This window comes from Garra rufa, chromosome 9 (assembly GCF_049309525.1).
Source record: "Garra rufa chromosome 9, GarRuf1.0, whole genome shotgun sequence".
NCBI lineage: Eukaryota > Metazoa > Chordata > Actinopteri > Cypriniformes > Cyprinidae > Garra > Garra rufa.
Window position 1 is genome coordinate 28,123,091 of NC_133369.1, and position 26,423 is coordinate 28,149,513.

The following is a 26,423-nucleotide window of genomic DNA, read 5'->3' on the forward strand; positions in this document are numbered from 1 at the left end:
CATTCAAATAATCTGATTTGCTGCTCAAAAAAAACATTATTATATTGAAAACGGCTGAGTAGAATGTTTTCAGGTTTCTTTGATGAATAAAGTTTAGAAGAACAGTGTTTATCTGAAATGAAAATCTTTCGTAACATAAATGTCTTTGTCATCACTTTTGATCAGTTTGAAGCATCCTTGGTACATAAAAGTATTAATTTCTGACTAAGCTTTTGAATGGTATAATGTCACAAAAGCCTTTTATTTCAGTTAAATGCTGATCTTTGGATCTTTCTATTCATCAGAGAATCCTGAAAAAACGTACCCAGCTGTTTTAAATATCGATGATAATAATAATAATAATAATGTTTCTTGAACAGCAAATCAGCAGATTAGAATGATTTCTGAAGGACCATGTGACACTGAGATCACAGGAATAAATTACATTTTCAAATATATTCAAATAGAAACGTTATCTTAAATAGTAATATTATATTTATTATTTAATAAAATTTCAAAATTTAACTGGGTTTTGCTGTACTTTGCAGGTTTGGTGAGCAGAGAGACTACTTAAAAAAAAATTAAGTTTGACTGGTAGTGTCAGTACCATGGTTTACTAGAATTTGCTTCTAATACAGTCTTTATGTAAGAGTATATTTTGTAAGGAATTGCCATTAATGGCACATTTATTTACATAAAAAAATTCACAATTAATTTCCTAATGCACATAGAACAGCACGTGGAATGTGAGCAATCAGAATCACTTTCCTTCTCACTTCAGTTTATTTAGAGAGTGAGCTGTTATGTCTGAAGTTACGTGTGAAGCTGCATCAGGGTCACAGTAAGCCAGAATGTGTGGAATTGTCTCTAGTCTATGTTAGTTTTTGGTAAAAGGCTGTGAGTTCAGGTATGTGATTCTATAAACATTTAAATATTTTGTTATACTCTGTAGGTTTGCAACAGGTCTTTGTAATTGATTAATAATTATAGAAATCAATTAATGATTAATAATAATAATAATAATATTTTATTATTTCCCTGGTTAATCATTCAGTAGGCTTTGATTATTCACCTTTTGCAGTTGGTAAAAATACTGAGTTATGCTGCATCTAATATATTAAACAAGTTAATCACTTCAGCTTTTAAAAATGTAGAAGTATTATTACTATTATACAATTACAATAATTTTTACAATTGAAACAAACATATATGGCACACAAAATGAGATAACAGGCAGAGAGACATTAGGCTCATTCACAGTTTAAATAACTGAAAGTAGATGCTGTGTTTCCCCTAGGTTTACAGCTTTGGGGACTGCCTGTAGCCGATAACCAACGGTACTTTTTTCCCAGTACATTAGCCTACTTTATGTAATAACGGAAACATTTATTTCAGTGAACAAATAAGTCCCAAACTCTCAATTTCAACATTTGGAACAATAGTGCCCTACAATCTTTTTCTTTTATTCAGAAATTCCTGTGTTTTTAAATTTTTCTGATAATCAAATGAAAGCGATGAACATTTATTTATTTTTAATTAAATGAAAATTAAACCCTTTTATTTTTTGGCAAACAAACAGAGGTTTACTGTTAATTAATAGCTACATGGAAGACATTGTGTATATCCAGTTAAAAAAGTTTTAATAATAATTTTGAATTTTTTTCTACAATTCAGTGGTTAATCTAGTTGTAATCATTAAATTGTTTTATTTAAATTTTCCAGAAATAGGAATATATAAACACCTACATTATACTGTACAAAAGTAATACAAGACCAATATAGTTCTGTTACATGTTAAACTGTACTTTTATTTTGACAGGTTGCCTTGAAGTTTCTGTGTGTGCATACAGTATGATGTGATGCTAGTTTTCTCAAATTAAACTGTAAAATTCACATGTAGCACTCAGCACCTCTGGAGGTTAAGTTTATCTCTTCATGAGATACTGAGACGCAAAGCCTTAAAATTACTGTGAGCGTCAGTATTTGTGTAGTGAACAAAACCGCGTCTCAGCCTTTCATCCTAATACATCTCCTTGGTTATTAGTACATCACTTTAATGTAAAAATATAATTTTTTTTACGTTCACTAATAAAAGGATTTAACATTAGCTAGCTCCACACTGGAGAGCAGTTTTATAGCAGAAAATTAAATTGTAATTCTAATTAAAAGCTACACTGACACTCTCTTTTTTTGGTTTATACTGTAAAGATGATTGCTTTAAAGCAATCTATTGCATAAAGGGCTATATAAACAAATGTGGCTTAACTGACGTGCACAGTATATCCATGGCTGTTTTCTTATGGCTGTCTTTTTTGTTTTTGTGTTTTTGTTATTGAGAGGGGGGCACATAGAAAAATATATGTCGTTGGACTTCAGATTTGCTTTGAGTATTATTTTACTGAAGAGCTGTAATGAGATTATAATAACAGTCAGTAAGGTGTTCCTGCAAAACTTTCTGCCTCTGACCAGTTGACACCTCTTTTGTAACTTTGTTTGTTACATATAATTTGTGATTTTTAACCTGTCCTGCTGCTTTCATCCTGTGTTCCTTTTTATAACTTATCTTTTTGGCACACTATATAGAGCAAACAAGCATATTTTGATAAAAATATTTGTTGTTTAATAAATTAGCCCAAAGGATGAGGATTTTTAAGGAAGTTAAAATATTTTAGCAATTTCAAAATTAAGGCAAGTGTTTACTGATAAATAGTAAAATATTCTTTGGAAATTTCAAATTCCACATAAAGTGGAATTCTTACCTACTATTAGGGCTGGGCGATTTGGCCTAAAATCAAAATCTCGATTAATTGAACATTTTAACTCGATTACGATTAATGAACGATTATTTTATTTATTAATAAAATTATATTTAATTATATTTATATAATATTTATTTTTTTGCCCTCATAGTTCACTGACAAGTAGGGATGCACCGAAATGAAAATTCTTGGCCGAAACCGAAAACCGAAAAAGAGGAAACCCCGAAAGAATTATGCCAATTATTAGTACCATTCCTTTTATGGCTATGACTGTGTACTAATCTTACTAGAATCAAGGCATTGCAATTGCATACATTAATATAATTGATTTATTCTTTGAAACTTTAATATTAATTTAAACAATTATTATCAATCAAGTATTTTATTACTTGACATATACATATATTTTACTGCCTTTGTTTAAATTGTTTAATCGTTTACATTTTTATAACATTATCTTCTGGATCCATCACATCATAGACTGTAAAAAAATTCACATTTACAAGTCTACGCGTTTCTCTTCCAGCAGGAGGCGCTGTGAGACTGGTATACAAAGCAGCACAACAAATGACTTTGAAACGTGCAGCGCTCAGATTTATTCAATGGATAGCCTTTTGAAGTTTCATCATTTCTTGTCTTTCAGTCCCCACAGTTAACACCTGAAATCATAATTAATACTTTCTTAACCCCTAATAACACTGCAGTTTTCAATTAAAATTAAGAGCTTTATTTCAAGAACCGATTTTCTGAAACAAACCTTGCACAATATACGTTTCTTTTTATACGTTTCCCACCATCTTCAGGGCACAAGGAAAATATTAGGGGACTAAATTAATATCAGCATATGAAGTATAATCGTCTCTCATTGTCTCTGAGAGAATGCACGTCAGATGCTGAAAATCCGTTTTCACTTTCATTTTAACATTGCGCAGTTTTCACGTTGCTTGTGTGATATCCATTGGCTCACCTCCATGGTTTAAAACATAAATATTAATCAAAATACAGTATGAAAAGACATATCTTTAAAATATTGTGACGTAACACCAACGTAAAGCTAATGTTTTTCACTCACTGAAAGCTACATCTTGTCTCGATCTCTGCTCTTATCACTGCACGCACGACTGCAGACACAACCCCTCTGGAAATTTCGGCAAAACCAGTTTTGCAAATCGCTATCCGTGGGTCTTTCCATACGTCCACACCGCAGACGTGTTGCTTCAGACAAGCACGTGCAGGCTGCGGTTTCTGTTTGTGTCAACATACTGTCTCGGCCGTGTTGTTTCGGTGATAAAAGTCTTTCGGCCGAAAACCGAAAATGCACTTTCAAAGTAGAAAATAAGCACTGTCTTCTAAACAAAATTACTCTTGTATATCCTGTAAATTTTTTAAGCTCTCCATGGACATGTCGGCGGAATAACGTAATGTAACGGAGCGGGGTCACGTGACTCCACACGCGGTACTGTTTTTAAAGGGAAAGTAATCGAAATAATCGACCTGGAAACATTTGATCGATTATAGGTTCTGAATGTCGATTTCGATTATTTTTCGATTAATCGCCCAGCCCTACCTACTATCCTTGTCCCCCAAACTGAACAGTACCGAAACTGTGACTCCAAAACCGCAATATGCACCGAACCGTAAAAAAAAAAGAAACTAAACTAAACACCCCTGTTAAACTTATGTCTAACAAATAGTAGCTCTCACATTTAGTTTTTTGATTGTCTTATGTAATGTGTCTCAACCTTGCTATTTTTCTGAGCTATTGTTTCCTGAATCCATTAAAAAGAATGAATTAGCTGGCTAAGTGCTGCCTATTGATCAGTTGTGGTATGAGGACTGTAGAGTGTTAATAAGCAACTTATTTTAAACTCAGTGATTCACACCAGACCTACACTGGGCTGTCGAGTACTGCATTTTGTAAACTAGTGTTAGGTTCACTGACTTTCACTGACATCTCGCAGTGTTTTGCCAGTCTCTTAAATAACAGCTTTACTCATCATTGTGCTTTACTTAATATAGTTGCCCATATTGGGTGGAGAATGTCCTTGAAAGTGCTTTCCTCTAATACCCATGACCACTTTCCCTCACCGTAAGGATCTGCAAATTACTCGCTAAGCCAGAAATAAATTGGTTGTGTCACAATAAGCATGCATAATTAATCTGTGAGCCTTTTACCAAGTCCTCAAATTACAGTCTATTGGGTTGCCAAGAAATGTGCCGACTGAATTTGTGTGTCTGTACAGTGACACTGCAACATCAGAAAGCCTGCTTCCCCCTTTTAATGAATTTCTGTTGTTCTCTGTCTCTCTGCAGAAGAAGCGTTGCACAGACTAAGCCTTTGGTGTCTTTGTGACGTAACATCCAGACAGCTGAGACTCCTAGAGCGTGCACACATCCCATTCACCAAGCCCGACACTACGCCCTTCTCGCCCCCCACCCCTGCGCTATGAGCAGAGGTAGAGGAGGGTTTAATAAAGATTGCAAGCGATTCTCCTTCCCTCCCCAACAGGGAAAACCTCAATATCCCTCTTACGCAACCACTGGTTACCCACAGGGCCCTCGTGTCCCAAATCCCAACTCTGTATCTGGCAGCTATCCGCACCCCTCCTTTTACTCCAGTCGCCCGGGTGTCCCTGGCGTGCCTCCACGTGGTCGTCCTTTCCCCCCTAGCCCCTCAAATCCACCCCTGTGGGCATCCCCCCAGCACGTCAGTGATCAGATCTCTGACTCGAATGGTGTAAGCTTCCGCCAACACCAGGTGCAGTTCCTCAGGGGGCAGAGTGCACAGGCTCCACAGTTCAAAGCACCCCAGCAGCAAGGGTCCCAAACCTCCAGCCAAGGGGAAGAGGTCTCTACTGGGCCTATCCACTACCAAGCAGCTTATCGTGACTTCAAAACAAGTGGTAGCAATTTTGGAAGAAGAGACGGCAGAGGCAGAGGAAACTGGCAAAGAGAGCAGAACTTCAGAAATACACCTGGACCTAAGAGAAGCCCACAGTGGAATCACCATCTCCAGAAGGGACAGTGTTATCCTAATCAATACAATAAGCACTACTGGAATACACAGGCAGATGAGGTTTCCTCAGGCCTCCATAGTCTGAGTTTAAGTGACCGGGTAACAAGGGTAGACACCTCTGACACCAAAGTTTCCAGTTCTCCCGGCTCGGTTAGAGAGTCTCTGTATTTGACCGCTGAGATCCAGCAACAAGTCCTTGCTTTTTTGACATCACTCGGGCCAGACGAGACAGTTCAGGCCAGGGTCTTGGGTAAAAAGCTCGGCCTTCCAAAGGGAATTGTTAATAAGGCTTTATATGCCCTGTTAAGGACAAACCAAGCAGTGAAACAAAGTGAGATTCCTCCTCTGTGGAGACTCTACAAGGTAGAGGACGGTGAGCTAATCAAAGATACAGACCAAACCAAGTCCTCAAAGGATTCTGAGAAAAAAACAGTTCAAAAGTTATACATAAACCAAGAGGCTAAAGAGGATCTCCCCAGCACTAGTGCTCCCTCTGCATCACAGGTCCTAGTTGAGGCTGACAGCGATTCCTCTGACCAATCGGAGGACTCTGAAGGTGAAGATACCTGTAAAACAACAAAGACTTTTTTACCAGTTGTCCAGTCAGTAACCTTGTCAACAATGGCTGATACTAAAGATAGCAAAGAGAAGATCATGCAGTACCTCTATGAAGCAGGTACAGGCAATGCGCTTGTGATTGCCAAGAACCTTGGCCTGCGAAGTGCCAAGCAGGTCAATCCCACACTCTATGCCTTGGAGAAACAAGGTGACGTAATGCGTGACACCGATGTAACACCGCCTACCTGGTCGCTAAGTGCGCACCGGCAGGAAAAGATGGACCGCCAACGAAAAGCTGCTGCAACTGCAAATCAGGATGTTAACAGTGCAGAGTTGTTGAACTTTGCAGCTGAAGGGATCACAAACATAAATGAGGTATTTGAGTTTCCAGGAGCTACCGCAGCTGAGCCGATGGATGCGGGTGAAAATCCATTGGATGTGATTTTAGACAACAGCTCGTTTGGTAACAAACAGGTTGACGTGCCTGGCCTTGAGGCGGTACCACCCAAACCCAGTGAACTTCCCTCATCCACCTTCCACTTTTTCCAACCTCCTCCCCACCAGTTCTCCTACTATCAGGATACGGCCAGTAATGGAGGAGAACGCTCACAGTGGGCATCTGACGATATTCCAGAATTCCTGAACACGATCCGCTCCGAGGTTGCTGTTTCGTTGGCTGCTCCCCCAGCTCAAAACCTGGAGACAAGCAGATTGCAGAAGCTGAAAGAGGCCCGCAGTAAGAACCCAGTTAGCGGACTGATGGAGTTTGCTCAGCACTCTGGACACACTTGTGAATTCCTACTTCTGGACCAGTCTGGACCTTCACATGACCCCAGGTTAGTTGATGAGAAGCTTGTTTATGGGTGCATTTGAGTCTGTTTTAAGACGGTCTCTGCCTCTGGCTTTTTTTGGAAGCAAGTATGTTTGATTCATTTAAAGGGATAGTTCACCCACAAATGAAAATTCTGTCATTAATTATTCACCCTAATGTTGTTCCAAACCTGTAATAACTTTGTTGATCTTCAGAACACAAATTAAGTTATTTTTGATTAAATCTGAGAGCTTTCTGACTCTTCATAGAAGGCAAGGGTCCTTCCATGTTCAAGGCCCAGGAAAGTACCTGTAGTTTCATAAAATTACAGTTGAACCACTGATGTGTCATGGAATGTTTTTTGGATTTTCTTGGTACCTTTCTGGGCCTTGAAAGTGGAAGGAGCCTTGCTGTTTATAGAGAGATTTCATCAAAAATATCTTAATTTATGTTCCTAGGGGCTTATGGGTTTGGAAAAACATGAGGGTGAGTGATTAATGACAGTTTTTTAATTTTAGTGTGAACTATCCCTTTAAGAATTGGTTGAACAGCCAAGGCGTTCTGGAGATGTTACAGAAGTTCTCTTGCTAGTAAATTTTGGTGAAAAGGAGTTGTATGATTAATAGTTAGTAGAAACACTAACCATGTTTTCATGGATTTATAGTTTGAGGTTTTTCTTTTCGTCTCCAGGTTTCGGATGCAGGTCATGTTGGATGGTCGTAGGTTTCCAGCAGCTGAGGGTCCAAACAAAAAAGTGGCCAAAAAAGATGCTGCAGCCATGACCCTAAAGATTCTTTGGAGGGAGACGGAGGGAGCAGATGAAGAGGAGGAACCGAGCATTGAGGGAGCTGAGTCAACCACTGACCTGGCAGATGATATGGTAGTATATTTTTTTTCGGTTTTTAGTGACAAAGTATGAAACCTAATCTTTTAATCTCTTTTAATCTCATAGTAGTTTTGGGTAGTCTATTTTATCCTTTAACTGAACTTGAATGATTACAAAATATATAAAAAATGTTTTGTGATATAATTCACCCAAAAATAAAAATTCTGTCATTAATTGCTCACCCTCATGTCGTTCCAAACCCGTAAGACCTTTGTTCACCTTTGGAGCACAAAATAAGCGATTTTTGATCAAATACAAAAGCTTTCTGACCCTGCATAGATAGCAATGCAACTACCAAGTTTAAGGCCTAGAAAGGACATTAAGAATGTACAAGAATACTTTCTGTGTGCAGAGAAAACAAAATATCTTATTTATTCAACCATTTTTTCTCTTCCCTATCAGTGTTTGACAAATGTTCATTAGAGTACTGAGACGCATCCCGTCGCTTCTTAAAATTAAGGTTGAACCCCTGATGTCACATAGACATTAGACTTTATCAATGTCCTTACTACCTTTGTGGGTCTTGAATGTGTCAGTTGTGCTGCTGTCTGTGCAGGGTCAGAAAGCTTTTGGATTTCATCAAAAATATCTTAATTTGTGTTCTGAAGATGAATGAAGGTCTTACAGGGTTGGAACGACATGAGGGCGAGTAATTAATGACAGAATTGTAATTTTTGGGTAAACTATTAATTATAATACTGATTTAAATCTTTCAATATAAAGTTGCTTTATATATTTATTTTCTCCTTGTCTCATTTCTAAAGGGTGGTACGGATACTCCGCCCCAGGCTCTGTCTCGGTCTCTACCTGGAGGAAAGAATCCTGTATCTGTCCTGATGGAGCACAGTCAACGCAGTGGGCATCCCATCCAGTTTATCAAGACAGGACAGGAAGGACCACCCCATGATCCACGGTAAAACATCCCACAATGAAGGGCTTTTGGTAACATTTCTTTAATCCTGCTTCAGAAAGTCACATGCTTTTTGTCCTGATATGTTTTCCAGGCTTTTTTGTTCCCTTGCTTTCTCCATGCACTTTCTGTACTGCCTTCTCTCACTCTTGTTCTCCCTTTTAAAGTCCTTGACTCTCCCTTTTTTTTCATACATCTTTTACCATTTCCCCTTGTTTCTGTTACTAAACCTACTGGGTTTTATGTCGTTGTTTTAGTAGTGCTATTCTTTTCTCTTCCCAGCCTGTGTTTCTGTTCCTCTTTTCTTGCTGTCTGTCCCTAATTCCCTTTGCCCCTACAGTGTGACTTGGTTGCCTATAAAATACAATGTCTGCTTTGTGTAGTCCTGAACCATAATGTTGTTTTTTTTATCTGTATTTTACCTCACTTTTTATGTTTCTTTTCTTACACTGTTTCCCCATTTGGCTTTGCTTCTTATAAAAGTATGAGAAGTGGTAGAAAGCTATTGTCCATTACCATCAGAGTCTGGATCAAATTAGAAAATGGAAATAATGAAAATATTGAAATCGTGATATGGCCTAGTACAATTATTAATCTTAATATTTAATGAAATGAATATATAATCTGATTGCATGCTTCAGGGTGTTTGCAGTGACCTCAGAGCATATTCTACACAAACCTGGAAGCTGCCCAATTAAAAATATATCGTTAGACACTCGAACTTTCTTCAGATGCATGGCACTTTGCGAGAATAGAAAATGCTATATTTTTTCTTGCAATCTATTCCCAGTGTGGTTTCAGTATGATTCTATACGTCTTGTCATTTTTACCTGTGATATCTACGCAGCAGCAACACAAGGGTAAATATGTTTTGCATTTCAAAATGCAGTGATTTTATATGACAAATTTGCAGCTCCTAAAGGATGTACAGGTAGAATACAACCTAATTTACAACACAAAACACAGACAGATCAGTGAAACTTGATATCTGTTGACAAAAAAAGCTTTTATTTAACTTTAGGATTGAGCAGTAAGTTACAGCTCTTCAGAAAGGGTTAGACATGTGAGTAGCAAAGTTGATGAATGTGATTTCTCCTCATTTCTTGTAAAGCCGATTAAATGAGAAATCATAGTATTGGATTTGGTTCAGGAAAGCCTCCACATTCATTCATATAGAGTTCTCCCATGTGCCAGTGGATATTCATGGCCTTTAGTAAAAGAGTGGCTCTGATTACTGGCCTTGATGTAAATGCAGCACTGCCTGCCAAATTAGCATTACCAGACAAAAATATTTTTGGCTCTAGTGGGCAAAATCATGAATTGACAGCATGCTGGTATGCATAATGTCATGTTTTTTTTTTTTTTTTTTCAGTCATCCTTAATGTTTCAGTGTGCTTTATTACTGCAACAAATAATTGTACATTGCTGTGCAAAAGTTTAGGATCAGTATGATTTTACTTTTTTTTTTTTTTTTTTTTTTTTTTTTTTTATTAAAGAAAAATTTTCTGCTCTTTAAGGCTGCGTTTATTTGATGTAAAAATACAGAAAAAAAGATGCAATATTGTGAAATATTATTGCAATTTAAAATAGTGGTTTTCTATTTTAATTTACTTAAAAATAGAATTTATTCCTGTGAAACAAAGCTAATTTTCAGCATCGTTACTCCAGTCTTTAGTGTCACATGATCCTTCAGAAATCATTCTTATATGCTGATTTATGATCAATGTTGGAAACAGTTGTGTTGCTTAATATTTTTTTTTTTGGAACGTATGATTTTTTTTCAGGATTCTTTGAATAAACTGTTAAACAGAACAGCATTTATTTAAAGAAATCATTTTTAACGATAAGTTGGGTTCAGTAATTTTTTCTTTCTTTGAAAGATATGAATACTTTAATTCAGCAAGGATGTGTTAAATTGATAAAGTGATAGTAAAGCCTTTTTTCTTTTTTTTTTTTTGAAAAGATTTCTGTTTTGAATAAATGCTGTTCTGTCAGGCTCTAGAATGTGAAGGCTTTCCTGAAGCAAATCCAATACTATGATTTCTCATTTAATCTTCTTTACAAGAAAAGAAATCATTCTTATATGCTGATTTATGATCAATGTTGGAAACCGTTGTGCTGCTTAATATTTTTTTGGAACCCATGATAAACTGTTAAACAGAACAGCCTTTATTTAAAATAGAAATCTGCACTTCTGTTCAGTTGGGGTCAGTATAAAGAACTGCCTCATTAGATTTTAAAAGACCGTATCCACTGTGACTGATTTGTCATTTTCTCTCCACCATCTTTATTGATTTTTCGTCACTTCCTGTGTCAGGTTTATGTTCCGTGTAAAGGTTGGGGAGCGTCTCTTCCAAGAAGCCTCAGCACCCAGTAAGAAAGCTGCAAGGCAGCTAGCAGCGGAGGAGGCCGTGAAAGAGCTGATAGGAGATGGACTACTACATCTTAACAAGGTGAAGAGAAGTTTGAAGACAGTAGAACAAAAAGAGGACTATTTGAAAGGAAATTAGACTTTTGTGTGCAGGTAGATTAAACACGATCTTTTTCTTTCAGCCTCCAGGTACTTTCTGCCCTCTGGGAGACAATGAGTCTCAGCCGGCGATTCCTGCATGTCCCTCGCTGCCTCCTCTGACAGCAGCTGAGCTCCAGGCGGCCCATGAAGCAGGTGTGGGTGATCTTATCAACCACCTGAACAACAACGCTGTGTCTGGCCTGCTCGAGTACGCCCGTGCTCGAGGCTTCGCTGCCGAGATCCGTCTGGTGGGCCAGTCCGGACCCTCGCACGAGCCCAAGTACATGCGCACTCTTACTTTCTGTGATGTTTTTGTGATCTTTATGTCCTAAAGCAGCAGGTTTCTCTTCTCAGTGTCTCACTCCCTGCTGCACAGCCACACTTTAAAAAGTTCAAATCAACTTACCTCTTTCTCTCTTTAAGGTTTACATACCAAGCTAAATTGGGAGGGCGGTGGTTTCCTGCAGTTTGTGCTAGTAATAAAAAGCAGGGGAAGCAGGAGGCAGCGGATGCTGCTCTTCGAGTGCTCATTGGAGAAGCGGAGAAAGCAGCACGTACTGGAGAGCTCACGCCAGAGGTATTAAACGCAGCAGCTTTAATGAAAGTTGATAATAAAACTAGTAGTAGCATTTAACTATGCGTTCACTTGTGATTTAACAAAGTGCCATTAAATTTTGAGGGGTCATAATATTTTAAAACAGTACTAAATTAAATTGTTGGTGGATTTTTGCTGCATTTGGAAAAATGTCCTAGATAAGCTCATTGCCAAGACCTGACATTTTGTTTGTTTCTAACTTTTAAGTCTTGTTTCCATTCCCACAATTTGACTTTATGATATTTTTATCATAATAACATTTTGTGTAATTCAGTCTAGGGCTGTCAAATGATTAATTGCGATTAATCGCATTCAAAATGAGTATATGTCTGTGTACTGTGTATATTTAGATTATGTAAACTTAGACTTTTATTTTGGATTTGATTAATTGCTATTTTAGTTAAATTAATTTATCAAACAAACTTATGTAGTACTTTCACAAATTTTATTGTGTGAATTTACATTTAATTATACTTGCGATGAATCGTTTGACAGGCCTAATTTACTCATATTTACTCGCCAAAAGAAATATAAATTTTGGGCCCTAAAGGTTTTTAGTTAAATTAAGGTACTAAACGCATGAACTTCTATGTATTGTTTTCACAAATTTTGTGTGTGAATGTAGGTTTAATATTCGTGATTAAATGTTTGACTGCCCTAATTTACTCATATTTACTCTCCAAAACAAATGTTATTTTTGGGCCCCATTTGAAAGGATTTTAGTTAAATTGATGTACTAAACAAACCTATGTGTAATACTTTCACAAATTGTATTGTATTGTGTGTGTGTGTGTGTGTGTGTGTGTGTGTGTGTGTGTGTGTGTGTGTGTGTGTGTGTGTGTGTGTGTGTGAGTGAGAGAGAATTAAGATTTAATTATACTTGCGATGCAATTAATTGCGATTTAATCGTTTGCAATTAATGCAATTAAACTGCAATTAATCGTTTGAAAGCCCTAATTTACAAATTTTTTCACCTAAAGACATGTTTTGGGCCCTATTTGAAAGGTTTTTAGTTAAATTGATATACAAAAATTATTTGTAGTACTTTTACAAATTGTATTGTGTATAAATTTAGCTATAATTATACTCGTGATTTGATTAATCGCTTGACAGCCCTTATATTTACTCACCAAATCAAATGTTAATTTTGGGCCCTATTTGAAAGGTTCTTTGTTGAAGTGATGCTGCACAAATTTTGTTTGTGAATTTAGATTAAATTATACTAAAAATGTTTTATTTAGTTTTTTTATTAATACCATAAATAATGTGCATGATTATTACATTTCTTTGTTTATAAAAAAAAAAAACAATCAGCTATATTATTATTATTGACCAGTTTTATGTAATTTCTTGATCAATCATAACTCTTCCAGAGAGATGTGTGACGATTGTTAAAATTGATTTTGTACTTTTCAGCTGCCAGTGTCAGGGAGTACCATGCATGACCAGATTGCCATGCTAAGCCATCAGCGCTTTAATGCACTCACGGCGCGCATCCAGCACAGCCTTCTGGGTAGGAAGATTCTTGCCACCATTGTGATGCGGAAAGGATCAGATACTCTTGGAACAGTTGTCAGCCTTGGGACAGGTACAAGCACACAAATAGACTTAAACACAGACACAGACGACATGATGTGTGCACTGTAATTAGAGATGTGCTGTAATTGTTGTCGCCCTACGCCTGCAGGAAACCGCTGCGTGAAGGGAGAGGAGCTTAGTCTTCGAGGGGACACCGTTAATGACTGCCACGCAGAAATCATCTCCAGGAGAGGCTTTATCCGGTATCAGCTTGCAGCAGAACTTTCTCTCTCCCTCACTGCCAATTGCATAATTCATTTTTCCTCTCATTCTACAGCTTTTTCCGTCTCATTCTTCAAGATGAAGGAGTCTTATTTCACAGCAGCTCATAAATATATTGACTTTATATTTAGTGTTCTGCTGTGAGACAGACAGAATGTCTGCTCGTATGCCTACTGTCTTTCTCTTTCTGTCTTTCTCAGTGATTATGGTACATTTGATTGATAAATCATATGATAATATAAATTAGTATTCTTTAAAAATAGCCATTTGTGCTCTCATGGCAGTATAAACACACAATTATATATTATGAATTTATTTCATTTGATATAGTAATTCATAGACACTACCAGTCAAAGGTTTTTAAACAGTAAGATTTTAAATGTTTCAAGAATTCTCTTCTACTCACCAAGCCTGAATTTGTTTGATCTAAAATACAGCAAAAGCTGTAATATTGTGAAATATTTGTACTATTTAAAATGACAGCTTTCTATTTGAATATATTTTAAAATGTAATTTATTCCTGTGATCAAAGCTCATTTTTCAGTATTGTTACTAAGTATTCATCGTCACGTGATCCTTCAGATAGCATTCTTATATTTTTTTTATTATCAATATTTAAAACAGTTGAGTACATTTTTGTTCAGGATTTTTTGAATAGAAAGATCCAAGGATCTGCATTTATCTGGGGGGGGAAATGATACCAATATTTTTATTTTGCAAGGGTGCTTCAAATGTATATTTTTGAGACAAATTAAATGGAAACATTTATAATGTCACAACGGATTTTTTGTTTCAGATAAATGCTGTTGTTCTGAACTTTCTAGTCATCAAAGAATCCTTACAAAATTGTACTAATTCTACTGTTTTCAACAACAACAATAATAATAATAATGTTTTTGAGCGGCAAATCAGAATATTAGAATGATTTCTGAAGGATAATGTGACTGGAGTAATGATGCTAAAAATTCAGCTTTGAAATCACAGGAATAAATTACTTTTTAAAATATATTTATATAAAAAACAGTTATTTTTAAAAAATATTTCAATATTTGCTGGAAATGTTTTTGGATCAAATAAATGCAGGATTGGTGAGCAGAAAGTTTTTTTTTTTTTGTTTTTTTTTTCATTTCATTAATCTTTTGACTTGTAGTGTATAGATTTTTAAATATATTAAAAAGTAATATTTTCTCTCTATGTACAGTAAATACATTTAAATATAATAATTTGTATAATTTGTATCTAAGTTAAAGAAATAGTTCACCCAAAAATTAAAATTTCTGTCTTTAATTGCTTACCTTCATGCCGTTCCAAACCTATAAAACCTTTGTTCATCTTCTGAACACAAATTAAGATATTTGGGAGCGATGTGTAAAAAGCACCATCTATTTTGGTCAACAGCCCTAAAAGTAAAATAATTTAAGTCTGTTAACTAAACTGTCTTGTTTGTAAAATCTGTGGCTCAGGTTTTTGTACGGTGAGTTGATGAAGCATTGGGAAAGCCCTGGTGATGAGAGCATTTTTGAAGTGGCAGACGATGGGAAGCTGAAGATCAAATCTCACATCACCTTTCATCTGTATATTAGGTAAGACATGCACTTCCTCTCCTCCGAGCTAGTTTTAGAACAGAGATTCGTCTGCAAACATGAATGACACTGCTTTCATGTGCTCTTTTCTTTATCTCCCAGCACTGCTCCATGTGGCGACGGCGCTCTGTTCGATAAGTCGTGCAGCGAGGCCGCCGAATTAAACGGCTCTCAGCATATGCCTCTCTTCGAGAACGTAAAACAGGGCAAGCTCAGAACCAAGGTGGAGAACGGTAAGAGACTGGAAAAACTCTGGAAACGCTATCTATCTGGTTAAAAAATATAGATTTTCAGATTAAGATACTTAAATTCAATTCAAAGTCACCTCCAATAACATTTGTTTGGAATTCCTGATCTTGAATGGCCAGCTACTGTACGCACATGCTGTGGCGTTATTCCAGGACCTCAGGTACACAAACTCTAACGCTAACTGTTGGATTAAATAAGACGCACTCAGCAGTGTACATCAGTGCCATCTGGTTTGGTTATCTCGCCAAAGAGCGTCATAGCCATGTGAATGTGGCCTTTTGCCAGGCAAAGCTGCCATTGTCTAGCGGGATAGGAGAAAAGCTAAACTGTTGGCAGGTAAGCTGATGTATTCCTGAGGAAATAACTTGACAGGTCGGCACATGACGTTGACAGTTGTGCTTGGGTAGCTGTTGTGTTGACCCTAACACTACTGACAATGACGTACAATAAAAACAGCCTCATAATGTGTTGTGACAGGTTTGAAACTCTAGCGATAAGTCCGATTATGCTTACTGCAAATATGTGACCCTGGACCACAAAACCAGTCATAAGGTTAAATTTTACAAATGAGATGTATACATAAATAAGCTTTCTATTGATATATGGTTTGTTAGGATTGGACAATATTGGGCTGAGATACAACTGTTTGAAAATCTGGAATCTGAGGATGCAAAAAAAATCAAAATACTGAGAAAATCACCTTTAAAGTTGTCCAAATTAAGTTCTTAATGCATATTACTAATCAAATTACATTTTGATATATTTACAGTAGGAATTTGACACATCTTCATGGAACATGATCTTTACATAATTTCCTAATGATTTTTGGCATAAAAGAAAAATCAATAATTTTGTCCCATGCAATGTATGTATTTGGCTATTGCTACAAATATACCCCAGCGACTTAAGACTGGTTTTGTGCTCCAGGGTCACATATCAAGTTAGCTGGAGCTGCTGTCGACAGTATTACATCTGTCACTTCATATGTTCTTGTAGTGTTGTCAAAAATATTGATATTTCGATAAATATCGATACTTACATATCTGAACGGTACCAATACTAATTTCCCGAAATATCGTTACTAGCCGAGCTGTCACTTTCACTTCTCCACAAAGGCGTGTGACCGCAGTGCATGTCTCATCTCATTCAAGTGAAGCGAATAGAAAAGCGAGTGTGGCACCCCCGTGACTGGCTTTGTTTGATAAAGAACACAGCAGTAGTGCTATCTGGAAATATTCGGATATGAAGCAAATGAACATATATATAAGAGGTGCTACAGAGCAGTGCTAACAAAAGGCGCAAACACCACTAATTTCACAAAGCACCCGGATCTTTATAAAAAATTTCGAGAGGTTGGTGACTGTGCTTATTTTAACATCACTGGATCATTAAATAAGATTGCCTATTATTGTTGCTGATATGAGTGTTGTCCCGTTTTTTTACCGTAGTTCGTTAATATAATCTGAGTGAGGAATCTTAGACGAGTAAATACTTGAACTGCGGTCAAATGTAAATTGCGCTTATTTAAAAAAACAAATCATTACTTAAATTCTGCAATTTGTCTTAATGTCTATCCAGAGCATTGTTTTTGCGTGTGATGCACGCATGTTTGCTTGCATGAATCGGTGATTATGAATCCGGCATTAAAATCTGTTCATCAAATAATATTAATGTATTAACTAGCATTTATGAACGATGAGCAATGCATTTGTTACAGAGAATTTTAATCTTTGATAACCGTAGGTAATAAAGATACAACGGATCATGTTAGCTCTGGTCCAATAAGAAAAATATTAACAGATAGAACTTTAGATTTTAATTAGTTCATGTATTAGTTATTAAATGATAGTATTTTTCATTGTTTAGTATGATATGTTAACAAATATCTTTTACCATTAACTTAAGTTCTGAGATTAGTTAGTTCAGTTCATTTTAAAAGTGTGGTCTAAAAAGAAAAAAAAGTTTACGACCTACACTACCAGTTGTATTTGAACAGCAAAGAAAGTATGAAGCAAACTCAAATGAAGCTAAGAAGCTGAACAGGGCTGTAGCAGTGTACATATGCATACTGTACCTCATTGTCATGTTCTAGACTTATTATCTGTTATATTTATCTTTAAATTAAAAAAAATTACCCCCTTAATAATGTCAGGGTTTCCGCGGGGTCTTAAAAAGTCTAAAATTTAAAAATCAAAATTTTAGGCCTTAAGTCTTAAATTCGCTGTTCTAGGTCTTAAATAATTTTACACAGGTCTTATTTTTCCGATGTCCATGTAACGCTACCTCTAATGCTCATTTAAATTCTCTTTTTGTTGTTTCCGTGGTGTTGTAGTTATTTATTTCACAATTCCAAATATAATTTGCTGTATTTAAACTACAAATGAGACCAGCATGCAATAGCCAATCAGCTTTCTGTTATTGTCGCAAGTCTCTCTCGGATTGTACCGCAGAAGTAAAATGGATTTAACTTTTTAGCTATGGGGAAGTGCAAGTTTAGCGATACTTAGCTTGAAAAAACTGAATATAGGGCTTGACTAAGGCCAGTTGCTAACAACTAGATTTTTTTCTCCCTCTGTGGAAGTTACTGCGTCTTCAGAATCGCAGTAGCAGAATACAGGTCAAACGACCTTTTTCTGTATATGTTATCAATAATAATAAGAAATATAGGTCGAGCTAGCTGACCGCCAGCCTTCGAAATACTTTTAAAATGTTTTTTTTTTTTACGTTACTTGCCCGACCGAACAAACCGCCTGATTAAAACTGAAGTGACAAAAACAACTAACTTAGCGAAGCATCGAAAGGCAAGAAAGATTCCTATTTTAATACATTCAACGTAAACAGAAATTGATAATGGATAGTGTATTTCTGGTCTATTTGTGACATACTTTAAAACAAATGAGCGTAACAGCACTCTAAAGAAACACACTGAGGTAAAAATTTCAAATGTATAGTTTATTTATAACATGATATAGTTCAGTAATATACCAAGTGAGCTTTTTGCTGAAAATTCTCACAATTACAAATGTTACATTAATTTTAGCTCAATAAAAAATTAGTTAGTCAAGTAGTTACTTACATATTAGACAATATGCAACATTAGCAGAAGCATTCTCCTAGCAACGTTTTGCTATGATTCAGCGTTTTGCTTGAATCAGTTGAAATAACTCGCTCATGAAGTGACTTACCGCCACCTGCTGGTAGTTTAGTGTGTTTAAAAGTATGCCTCCACACCCAACATTTCTAATGTACATATTTATAAATCAATAAATGTATTTAAAACATTAATCTCACTTTTAATTTTGCAGTGTAAATTATGTAATCTCACTGCTAACAGCCATTTAGAATTTATTGATAAATTCATAAAATAAATTTCAAAGGTACGCATACATTTCAGAAGTAAAAAAAAAGGCCTTTATAAAGGTAAATCAAATATGCAGATTTAAGATGTAAAAGCTAATAGAGCACTGATGAAAATATTGCTTCAGAATTTTTTTTTTTTTACGTCAGATATTTCTAGTGGTACTTTTATGGGGATATTTTGTGTGGAATAGTATCTGCTGATATGAAAAGTTCACTGTATATCGTAGTAATAAATTTAATTTATGACAGCCATGAAATTGTTTACTTTTTACATTAAACACATTAAATATTACATGTATGCATGTAATATAATATCTATTTCCATTACAGGTTTCGGTCTTAAATTTCATATAAGGTGGTATTAAAAAGGTCTTAAAAAGTCTTAAATTTCACTTGTTCATATCTGCAGAAACCCTGAATGTGGCAGTTTTTTCTCTGTGGTATCGAAAATAGTATCGAATATCGATTTTTTTCAAGGAATCTTATCGAAGTTAGAAATTCAGTATCGTGACAACACTATGTTCTTGTATATTATTGAGTGATCTAAGATGATCCCCTTCCTTTTTTTCAGGCGAGGGCACCATCCCAGTGGAGTCCAGTGACATTGTGCCCACTTGGGATGGCATTCAGCATGGTGAGCGCCTGAGGACCATGAGCTGCAGTGACAAGATCCTGCGCTGGAATGTGCTCGGCCTGCAGGGGGCGCTCCTTACCCACTTCATCCACCCAGTGTATTTGCGCTCTATCACTCTTGGTGAGCACTCTTTACCATGCTTTGAGTAATGATGTGGAGTGTTTTCAAGACAGCCTGTGTTTTGTTTTTTATTTCATTATATACAGTATATAGAAAAGGCTTTACATAGGAAATCAGTTTAACTGAAATTAATTTAAAATCAGGTAAAAAAATATATATTAAATGATATAATGTTTAAAATTACATGTATACATACACTGCTGTTCAAAAGCATTTTTTTTGAAGAAGAAGAGACTTTTCCGCTTATCAAGGCTGTTTTTTTTATTAAATATACAAAAAAAAGACAGTAATATTGTGAAATAGTATTGCAATTTAAAATAGTGGTTTTCTATTGTAATATACTTTAAAATAGAATTTATTCCTCTGTTGCAAACCTGAATATTCAGCATCATTACTCCAGTCTTCAGTGTCGCATAATAATAGAGACTTACATTGTTAGAAAAGATTTCTATTTTGAATAAATGCTGTTTTGAACGTTTTATTCATCAAAGAATCCAGATAGATAATAAGCATAGATAATAAATTAGCCTATTAGAATGATTTCTGAAGGATTGTGTGGCACTGAACATTTGAGTAATGGGTGATAAATTCTGCTTTGCATCATCTATTTTAAAGTATATTAAAATAGGAAACTTGTTTTAAATTGTATATTTCATAATACTTTTTTCTGTATTTTTGGTCAAATAAATGGAACTTTGATCATAAGAGACACTAATTTTTATCCCAAACTTTTGAATGGATAAAAATAATTTAAAATGAATTATAAAATGTATTATTAGAATTATTTAAATTACATAATATAAAAAGTTATATTAACTATAACTATCATTTTAAAACAAATATTCATAACAATAGTACCAATAATGCAGTTATAAAAAATGTATAAGTTTACAATTCATTATAGAATTGAAATATTATATATAAAAAAATTTATACGATTTATAATTAAAAAAATATTTTTCATGTGTTTCTTAAATATTTACACATTATACACAGTACACTGTCAAAATATCATTTTAAAATTCATAATTTAATGCTACAATTATTTTAAGAATGATTTATTTTAAGAAATTGTGTTGAAATAATAATGTGCTATAAAAAAGTATTATCAGTGGTCATTTTTACTCATACAAATATATTTAAGTAAAAAAAAAGATATTTGTGTAGTCCTTAAATATTTACATATAATTATACATGGTACACATAATCATATCTAAATGATCTTTTTAAAATTCATAAATTAATGCTACAATTATTAAGAAATTGTTGAAATCATAATGTACTCTAAAGCATTTTATCAGTGATCATTTTAACTCGTACAAATATATTTAAGAAAACTAATATTTTGTAATTTTTTCCAAATATTTTTGTCATTTATTTCTTAAATATTTACAAATAATGCACAGAGGTGCATTATGTAAATAAACATATTTTAGATGTGATTATCATTTAAATGCTGTGAAATCTATTAATGTCTTATAAACTCTAAATGTCTCAGTGTTAAAGCTTCATTCATAGAATATTTTTTGACGTGTTTGTTCAGGATATCTCTACAGCCACGGTCACCTGACTCGTGCAGTATGTTGCCGATTGGCTAGAGACGGGGATGCGTTCAAAAAGAGTTTACCAGCAAGCTTCACTCTCAACCACCCTGAGGTACAATCACACAACGCACTGCATTTACTGAAACTTTAGTTTGTCTTGGTTTTCACTTCATTTCTTTTTCGTTGTTGCAGGTGGGCAGGGTGAGTGTGTATGACTCGACACGCCACACAAGCAAGACCAAAGAGTCCAGTGTTAACTGGAGTCAACCGGACCAGTTCACCGTGGAAGTGCTGGATGGCACCAAGGGCAAACTAGACAGGTGAGAGACGGCCCCATCCATTGTATATCACAGTGATAAAAAGGAAATCCAACTAATTGACTATTTATCTAAAGCACTTGGTTCTGATCACCTAGACACCTGCTTTCGTTCATGAGCTTTCTTTCTCTTTTCACGCCAGTCTCAAAATGGACGTATCGCGGGTTTCCAAGTCCAATCTGTTCCGTCTCTTCCACACTTTGTGCCAGCGTGCAGGCCGTGCCGATCTGCTGGCACTACCGTCCTACGCCCACGCTAAGATGGCCGCCACTTCATTCCAGGATGCCAAGAGGCTGTTCTTCCTGGCGCTGAACCAACATGGATATGGCTCATGGATCGGGAAGCCCTTGGAAGAGAAAAGTTTTGAGGGAGAAGCCGGAAGCTCTGAGCTAGGGGGAATAAGCGGGGGCGCACAGGCTCTGTGCCCTCCGGGTTGCACTGTTGACCCCATTAGCTGCTTGGGCTCAGACAACAACAACTTCAACTCAGCAGCACAGGGTTTTTAGGGATAGAGAGAGAGATGAAGGGGTGGAGTGAGTGGAAGAGTTGCTATCAGCAAGAAAGAATTGAGGAGGTTTATCTTATAGAGAGGGAGGAACAGGGGAAGCCTGTGGCTTTGGGATTTGAACTTTAACCATCATGACAAAGCAGAAACGAATGCTGCCATGGCAACAGAGCTATAAACCCGAGGCAATTTGGACTTGATGATACATGAAGTAGAATTTTGTTTTTTGTTTTTTAGAAAGCTGCAGGGTTGCATTTGTTTTAGTGGGTTTCCCCCTCTTGTCATTTTTTCCCGTTTGCTACATCACAATACTGTTACGTGAATGCGTGGCCACCTTGCTGTAGGGTAATTCTGTTTCTCACTTTTTCTCTTGTAGCCTGTTTGATTCGTATGGTATTTTTAGGTATTTCTCACTCAATAAAAAGACTAACGACACAGAGTTGCTAGTCAGGTCACGTATTTAGCGACATTCAGTTGGGTTGCGATGGGATTTTGTGACTTCAAGTCTTTTAAAAGAGTTCACTCAAAATTAAAATTGTCGTTGTTTATTCACCTTCATGTTGTTCCAAACCTGCATGTTTTTTTAGTTTTTGTCTCTGTGGAGCATAAAAGATATTTTGAGAAAAACATTGCTCAAAATATTTTCTTTTGTGTTGTCTTCAGATATGAAGAAATGCATACAGGTTTAGAATCACATGAGGGTTAATAAATGGTGATACGATTTTAATTTTTGGTTGATCTGTCACTTTAAGTTAATCATATACTAATGTCATTTACCCACTTTATTCCTATAATTTCTGTTTTCATTTCTGCTTGGATTTAAACTGTATTTGCGTAGATTCAAATAATAATAATTATTATTATTATTTTTGCATTATGTGAAGTTCTACGTACCGAACTTGATCTAGACTGCTTGAAATGTATACATAATGTACATACAGATACATATGCACACAGATGTATATATAAGGTCTGTTGAACGAGTTTATATATATGCGTGTGTGTTTATGTATGTGTATATATTGTATGTATATATTTTGTAATGATTCGTAACTTTGAAATGACATTTATTTTCTATCTTTTAATTTTTAGAAAGTCTTTTTATATGAGGTGTGTATGTTCCGTTTTCATTTTATTGCTTATGTGTGGTGTTTGAGAGGCTCGTGGTAATTATTGCATGCAGCCAAACAGTCCACATTCTGATTCGTGATAGCTATAGCAGGCGGATGAACAGCACAAACCAATCATATTCATATTTGTGTGTGGATATGAACAGTTTCTTGGATTATTCTTTGCCCTGCTTGTTTAATGTGTTCAGACATCGTTAATTGATGCATTGCTTCAAGACTAAAGCAATACTAACATTCTCTTTCCTTTCAGCAAATGTGAATCTGTATGCCTCGAACATTTGTCATCAAATCATTGAAGCCTACTCAAACATTCTTTTAAGATAAGTTCTGTTCTATTAAAAGTAAAGAATATTTTCTTTCCATGTGCCGCTTATTTATTATCTTATTTTGACAGCAAATTCTGAACTTGTTCTGGTAGAAGGATAACTGTAAAGGCATGTATTTTCTAGTTTGGTTGGAAGGGGATATTTAGGGCAAAGTCTGCAAAGTTGTTTACTTTTTCCAAAGACGATTAGAAATGAAACTAATGTAATTCGATTCAAATATCTTCTGAAATTAGAAAAGTTAACAAGGAAAACAAAAGTGCTCCATGATACAACTTACCTCACATTAGGAGTAGAAAACTAAATATATTTAAGTAGCTAATTTATAGTAATTTGTGGTATGTTCTGTTAAAAAAAAAAAATATTGCTGAGTGCTGCTCAACCATTGTCTTAGACATTCAGTTTTATTGTTCTTAATTTAAAAAGAAAAAAAATGTCTATTAAAATATCTTAGACTATTATTTAGCATTCCAACCCTCAAGACTGCAGTGAAACCGTAGGTGCGTTTCCATTTACAGATTTAAAAATGTTGATTAAAAAGTATTGCAAAATGCATCTAAAACTTTTGTCCTCTCGGGATTGTCATGGCAATGGATTTCTGTGGGATTTGGGCTATACTTAATCAAATGTGTAGATGTGGCGGAAAAAAATGTTTCCATTGCTGTTTTGCGATTTTTGCAATGTATGGGAGTTTTTGCAGTTTTTTGAATAGCTATGTAACTTTGATCATTTTCCTCATCCTCAGAACTTTTCTTTTGATATAGACCCCAATATACATTTAGTTAGAAATATAGGGCTAATAAGTATCTATAATATACAGTGTGTGTTTATTATCTCTGCTTATAAAAGGCCTCTATCCAAATTTTTCTTCAATGTGGAATTTATGGGCGAGACTTCCGGTTCATTAACCGCTATTTGGAACTAGAGTAACAACTTGCAGTAAACGGTAAGAACTTTGCACTACAACCCTTTGTTTTTAATTAAAAAATATGATACAGGTAACACCCATTTATAATATCAAGAAAAACTAGTTTAGTACAGCTAAAAATAGATGATAATAATAATAATAATAGATAAAATTTACAAATGGCCTGGCCCCTCTTTACGAAAAAAAAAAAGTGGTTGATGGATTGAACATACTACAGTACAATGTTATCACATTTATAACAAACGAGTATTAGAACAATGTGCAGATTAATCCAAACTTTTAGGCATTTATTTTGTAAATAATGCGTTGTAGCTATAAATAACATTTGAAAATGTAACAGCTTGTCCTGGCCTATCATTTATATAAGTCAAATTAATTATACGTGTTGTATAAACGGTTTTATCTTCCTTATAGTTGTTGCTTGAATGCATGTTAGTGACTTTTTACTTTGTTCATTTGTTTAAACGCCAAATTGCAGCATTGTGATATTGAAAGTGATATTTGGAGGCTGAAATTCACGAAAACAATAGCCATGGATTATTACCGCTGGATGGCGACCTTTCCCTGTGGCGTGTAGTTCACAGACGACAGGTTTGAGAATGATCAAACCCCTGGACGAGATTGCTGCAAAAGAGAAAGCATTAGTGTGATTATTCATTTTCCCTCACTAATTACACTGGCAAGTCTGCGTCTGCTGATTCGGTCTGAGGGTATTTTTATAGTCTGGGTAATGCGTAAAATACCACCAGCTGCGGTAGTGAACTTTATTGGTAATTTCACACTTTATTATTGAATAAAACTGAAGTCCAGTTATTAGCCTGTGTTGAAAACAGAGATTGACAGCTTTCACGTCCACATCAAGGCTTGTCTACGACGCGTCGCGTTTGCAGTCTGTCAGACTCCAAAAAAAAAAATCATTATCTGATTTGGAGCTCCGCGTCTGTGTGAATATTTCGACGCATATGTCAAGCAAGCGTACAGCATGTGTAAGAAATATTAGTCTGGTGGTCTATACGCTGTGTAAATGATCGATGTCACAGAGGAGGGAATGAGGGAATACGTGAAGAAGTAGTAGTGTGGGTAGCAAAGGCCTCGGGGAAAAAGAAACGGTGGGGAACACTGAACTAAAGCCAACTGCGTTTGGTTAATGAGTTACTGAAGTAAAGGTCACTAAACGCTTCTACTGTGTGTTTATGACCGTTCGTCCCAGTGCTTGTGGCATCCTAGTGATGCTTCCCAACAGCTGACACCGTTTTGAACCCTGAAACGAAACATTTAATACTGCTCACACATTATAAGGTCGTCACACAGCTTTTATTCTCCTATGAACAGCAAACAGTCGCTCCACCAGCAGCTGACTCAGTAGAATCAAAGTTGTTCTGCAGGCCTGCCTAGGCTAGAATGACAAATGCACTAATGTAATGTGAAATCTGTGTGTCTGTTAGTGTGTGTGAGAAAGAGAGAGAGGGAAAGATCAACCTCTGAGGGCTTTCCCTTCTAACTTCCACCTACACACCAACTGTCGCAGCACAAGTGTTATTACTGTATTTAGAATTCTGTGCATATCTGTGGCTTACATAATGAGGTTATAATGTGCCGCTATACACAGTGTGCGTGCCAAATCTATGGAGTTTCTTTCATAAATTGACCAATTTTATATTGGACCGCTTGTAACCTTACCTCAAAAGACATCATTGGTTATGTCACACACACAGCCAATAATTTAATGGTGATATTGAACAAAATATCATTAGTTAATGCATTATCATGAACTAATAATTTACAGTGTTGTTTTGGACCCCAGTAACTTTGACTGTATGTTTATAAACAGTGCAAAATCCAGGAGTAAGTAAACCATACAGATTTGGAGCAACATGAGGGTGAGTAAATTACAATTTTAATTT

The 26,423-nt window shown here is 35.7% G+C and overlaps 1 protein-coding gene across 1 annotated transcript in view; it reads left to right on the forward strand.

Moving 5' to 3' along the window:
- Positions 1-23,630, forward strand: part of adar (adenosine deaminase RNA specific) — a 25,653-nt gene extending 2,023 nt beyond the window's left edge. Inside the window, exons 2-15 of the mRNA XM_073846718.1 lie at positions 5,052-7,148; positions 7,814-8,003; positions 8,774-8,922; positions 11,237-11,372; positions 11,473-11,711; positions 11,855-12,008; positions 13,443-13,614; positions 13,714-13,807; positions 15,290-15,409; positions 15,512-15,642; positions 19,590-19,772; positions 21,316-21,428; positions 21,509-21,636; positions 21,776-23,630. Of these exons, the coding sequence (XP_073702819.1) occupies positions 5,185-7,148; positions 7,814-8,003; positions 8,774-8,922; positions 11,237-11,372; positions 11,473-11,711; positions 11,855-12,008; positions 13,443-13,614; positions 13,714-13,807; positions 15,290-15,409; positions 15,512-15,642; positions 19,590-19,772; positions 21,316-21,428; positions 21,509-21,636; positions 21,776-22,139 (4,137 nt within the window). The 5' untranslated portion in view covers positions 5,052-5,184 and the 3' untranslated portion in view covers positions 22,140-23,630. The remainder of the gene's footprint in view (positions 1-5,051; positions 7,149-7,813; positions 8,004-8,773; positions 8,923-11,236; positions 11,373-11,472; positions 11,712-11,854; positions 12,009-13,442; positions 13,615-13,713; positions 13,808-15,289; positions 15,410-15,511; positions 15,643-19,589; positions 19,773-21,315; positions 21,429-21,508; positions 21,637-21,775) is intronic.
- Positions 23,631-26,423: the final 2,793 nt, after the last annotated feature.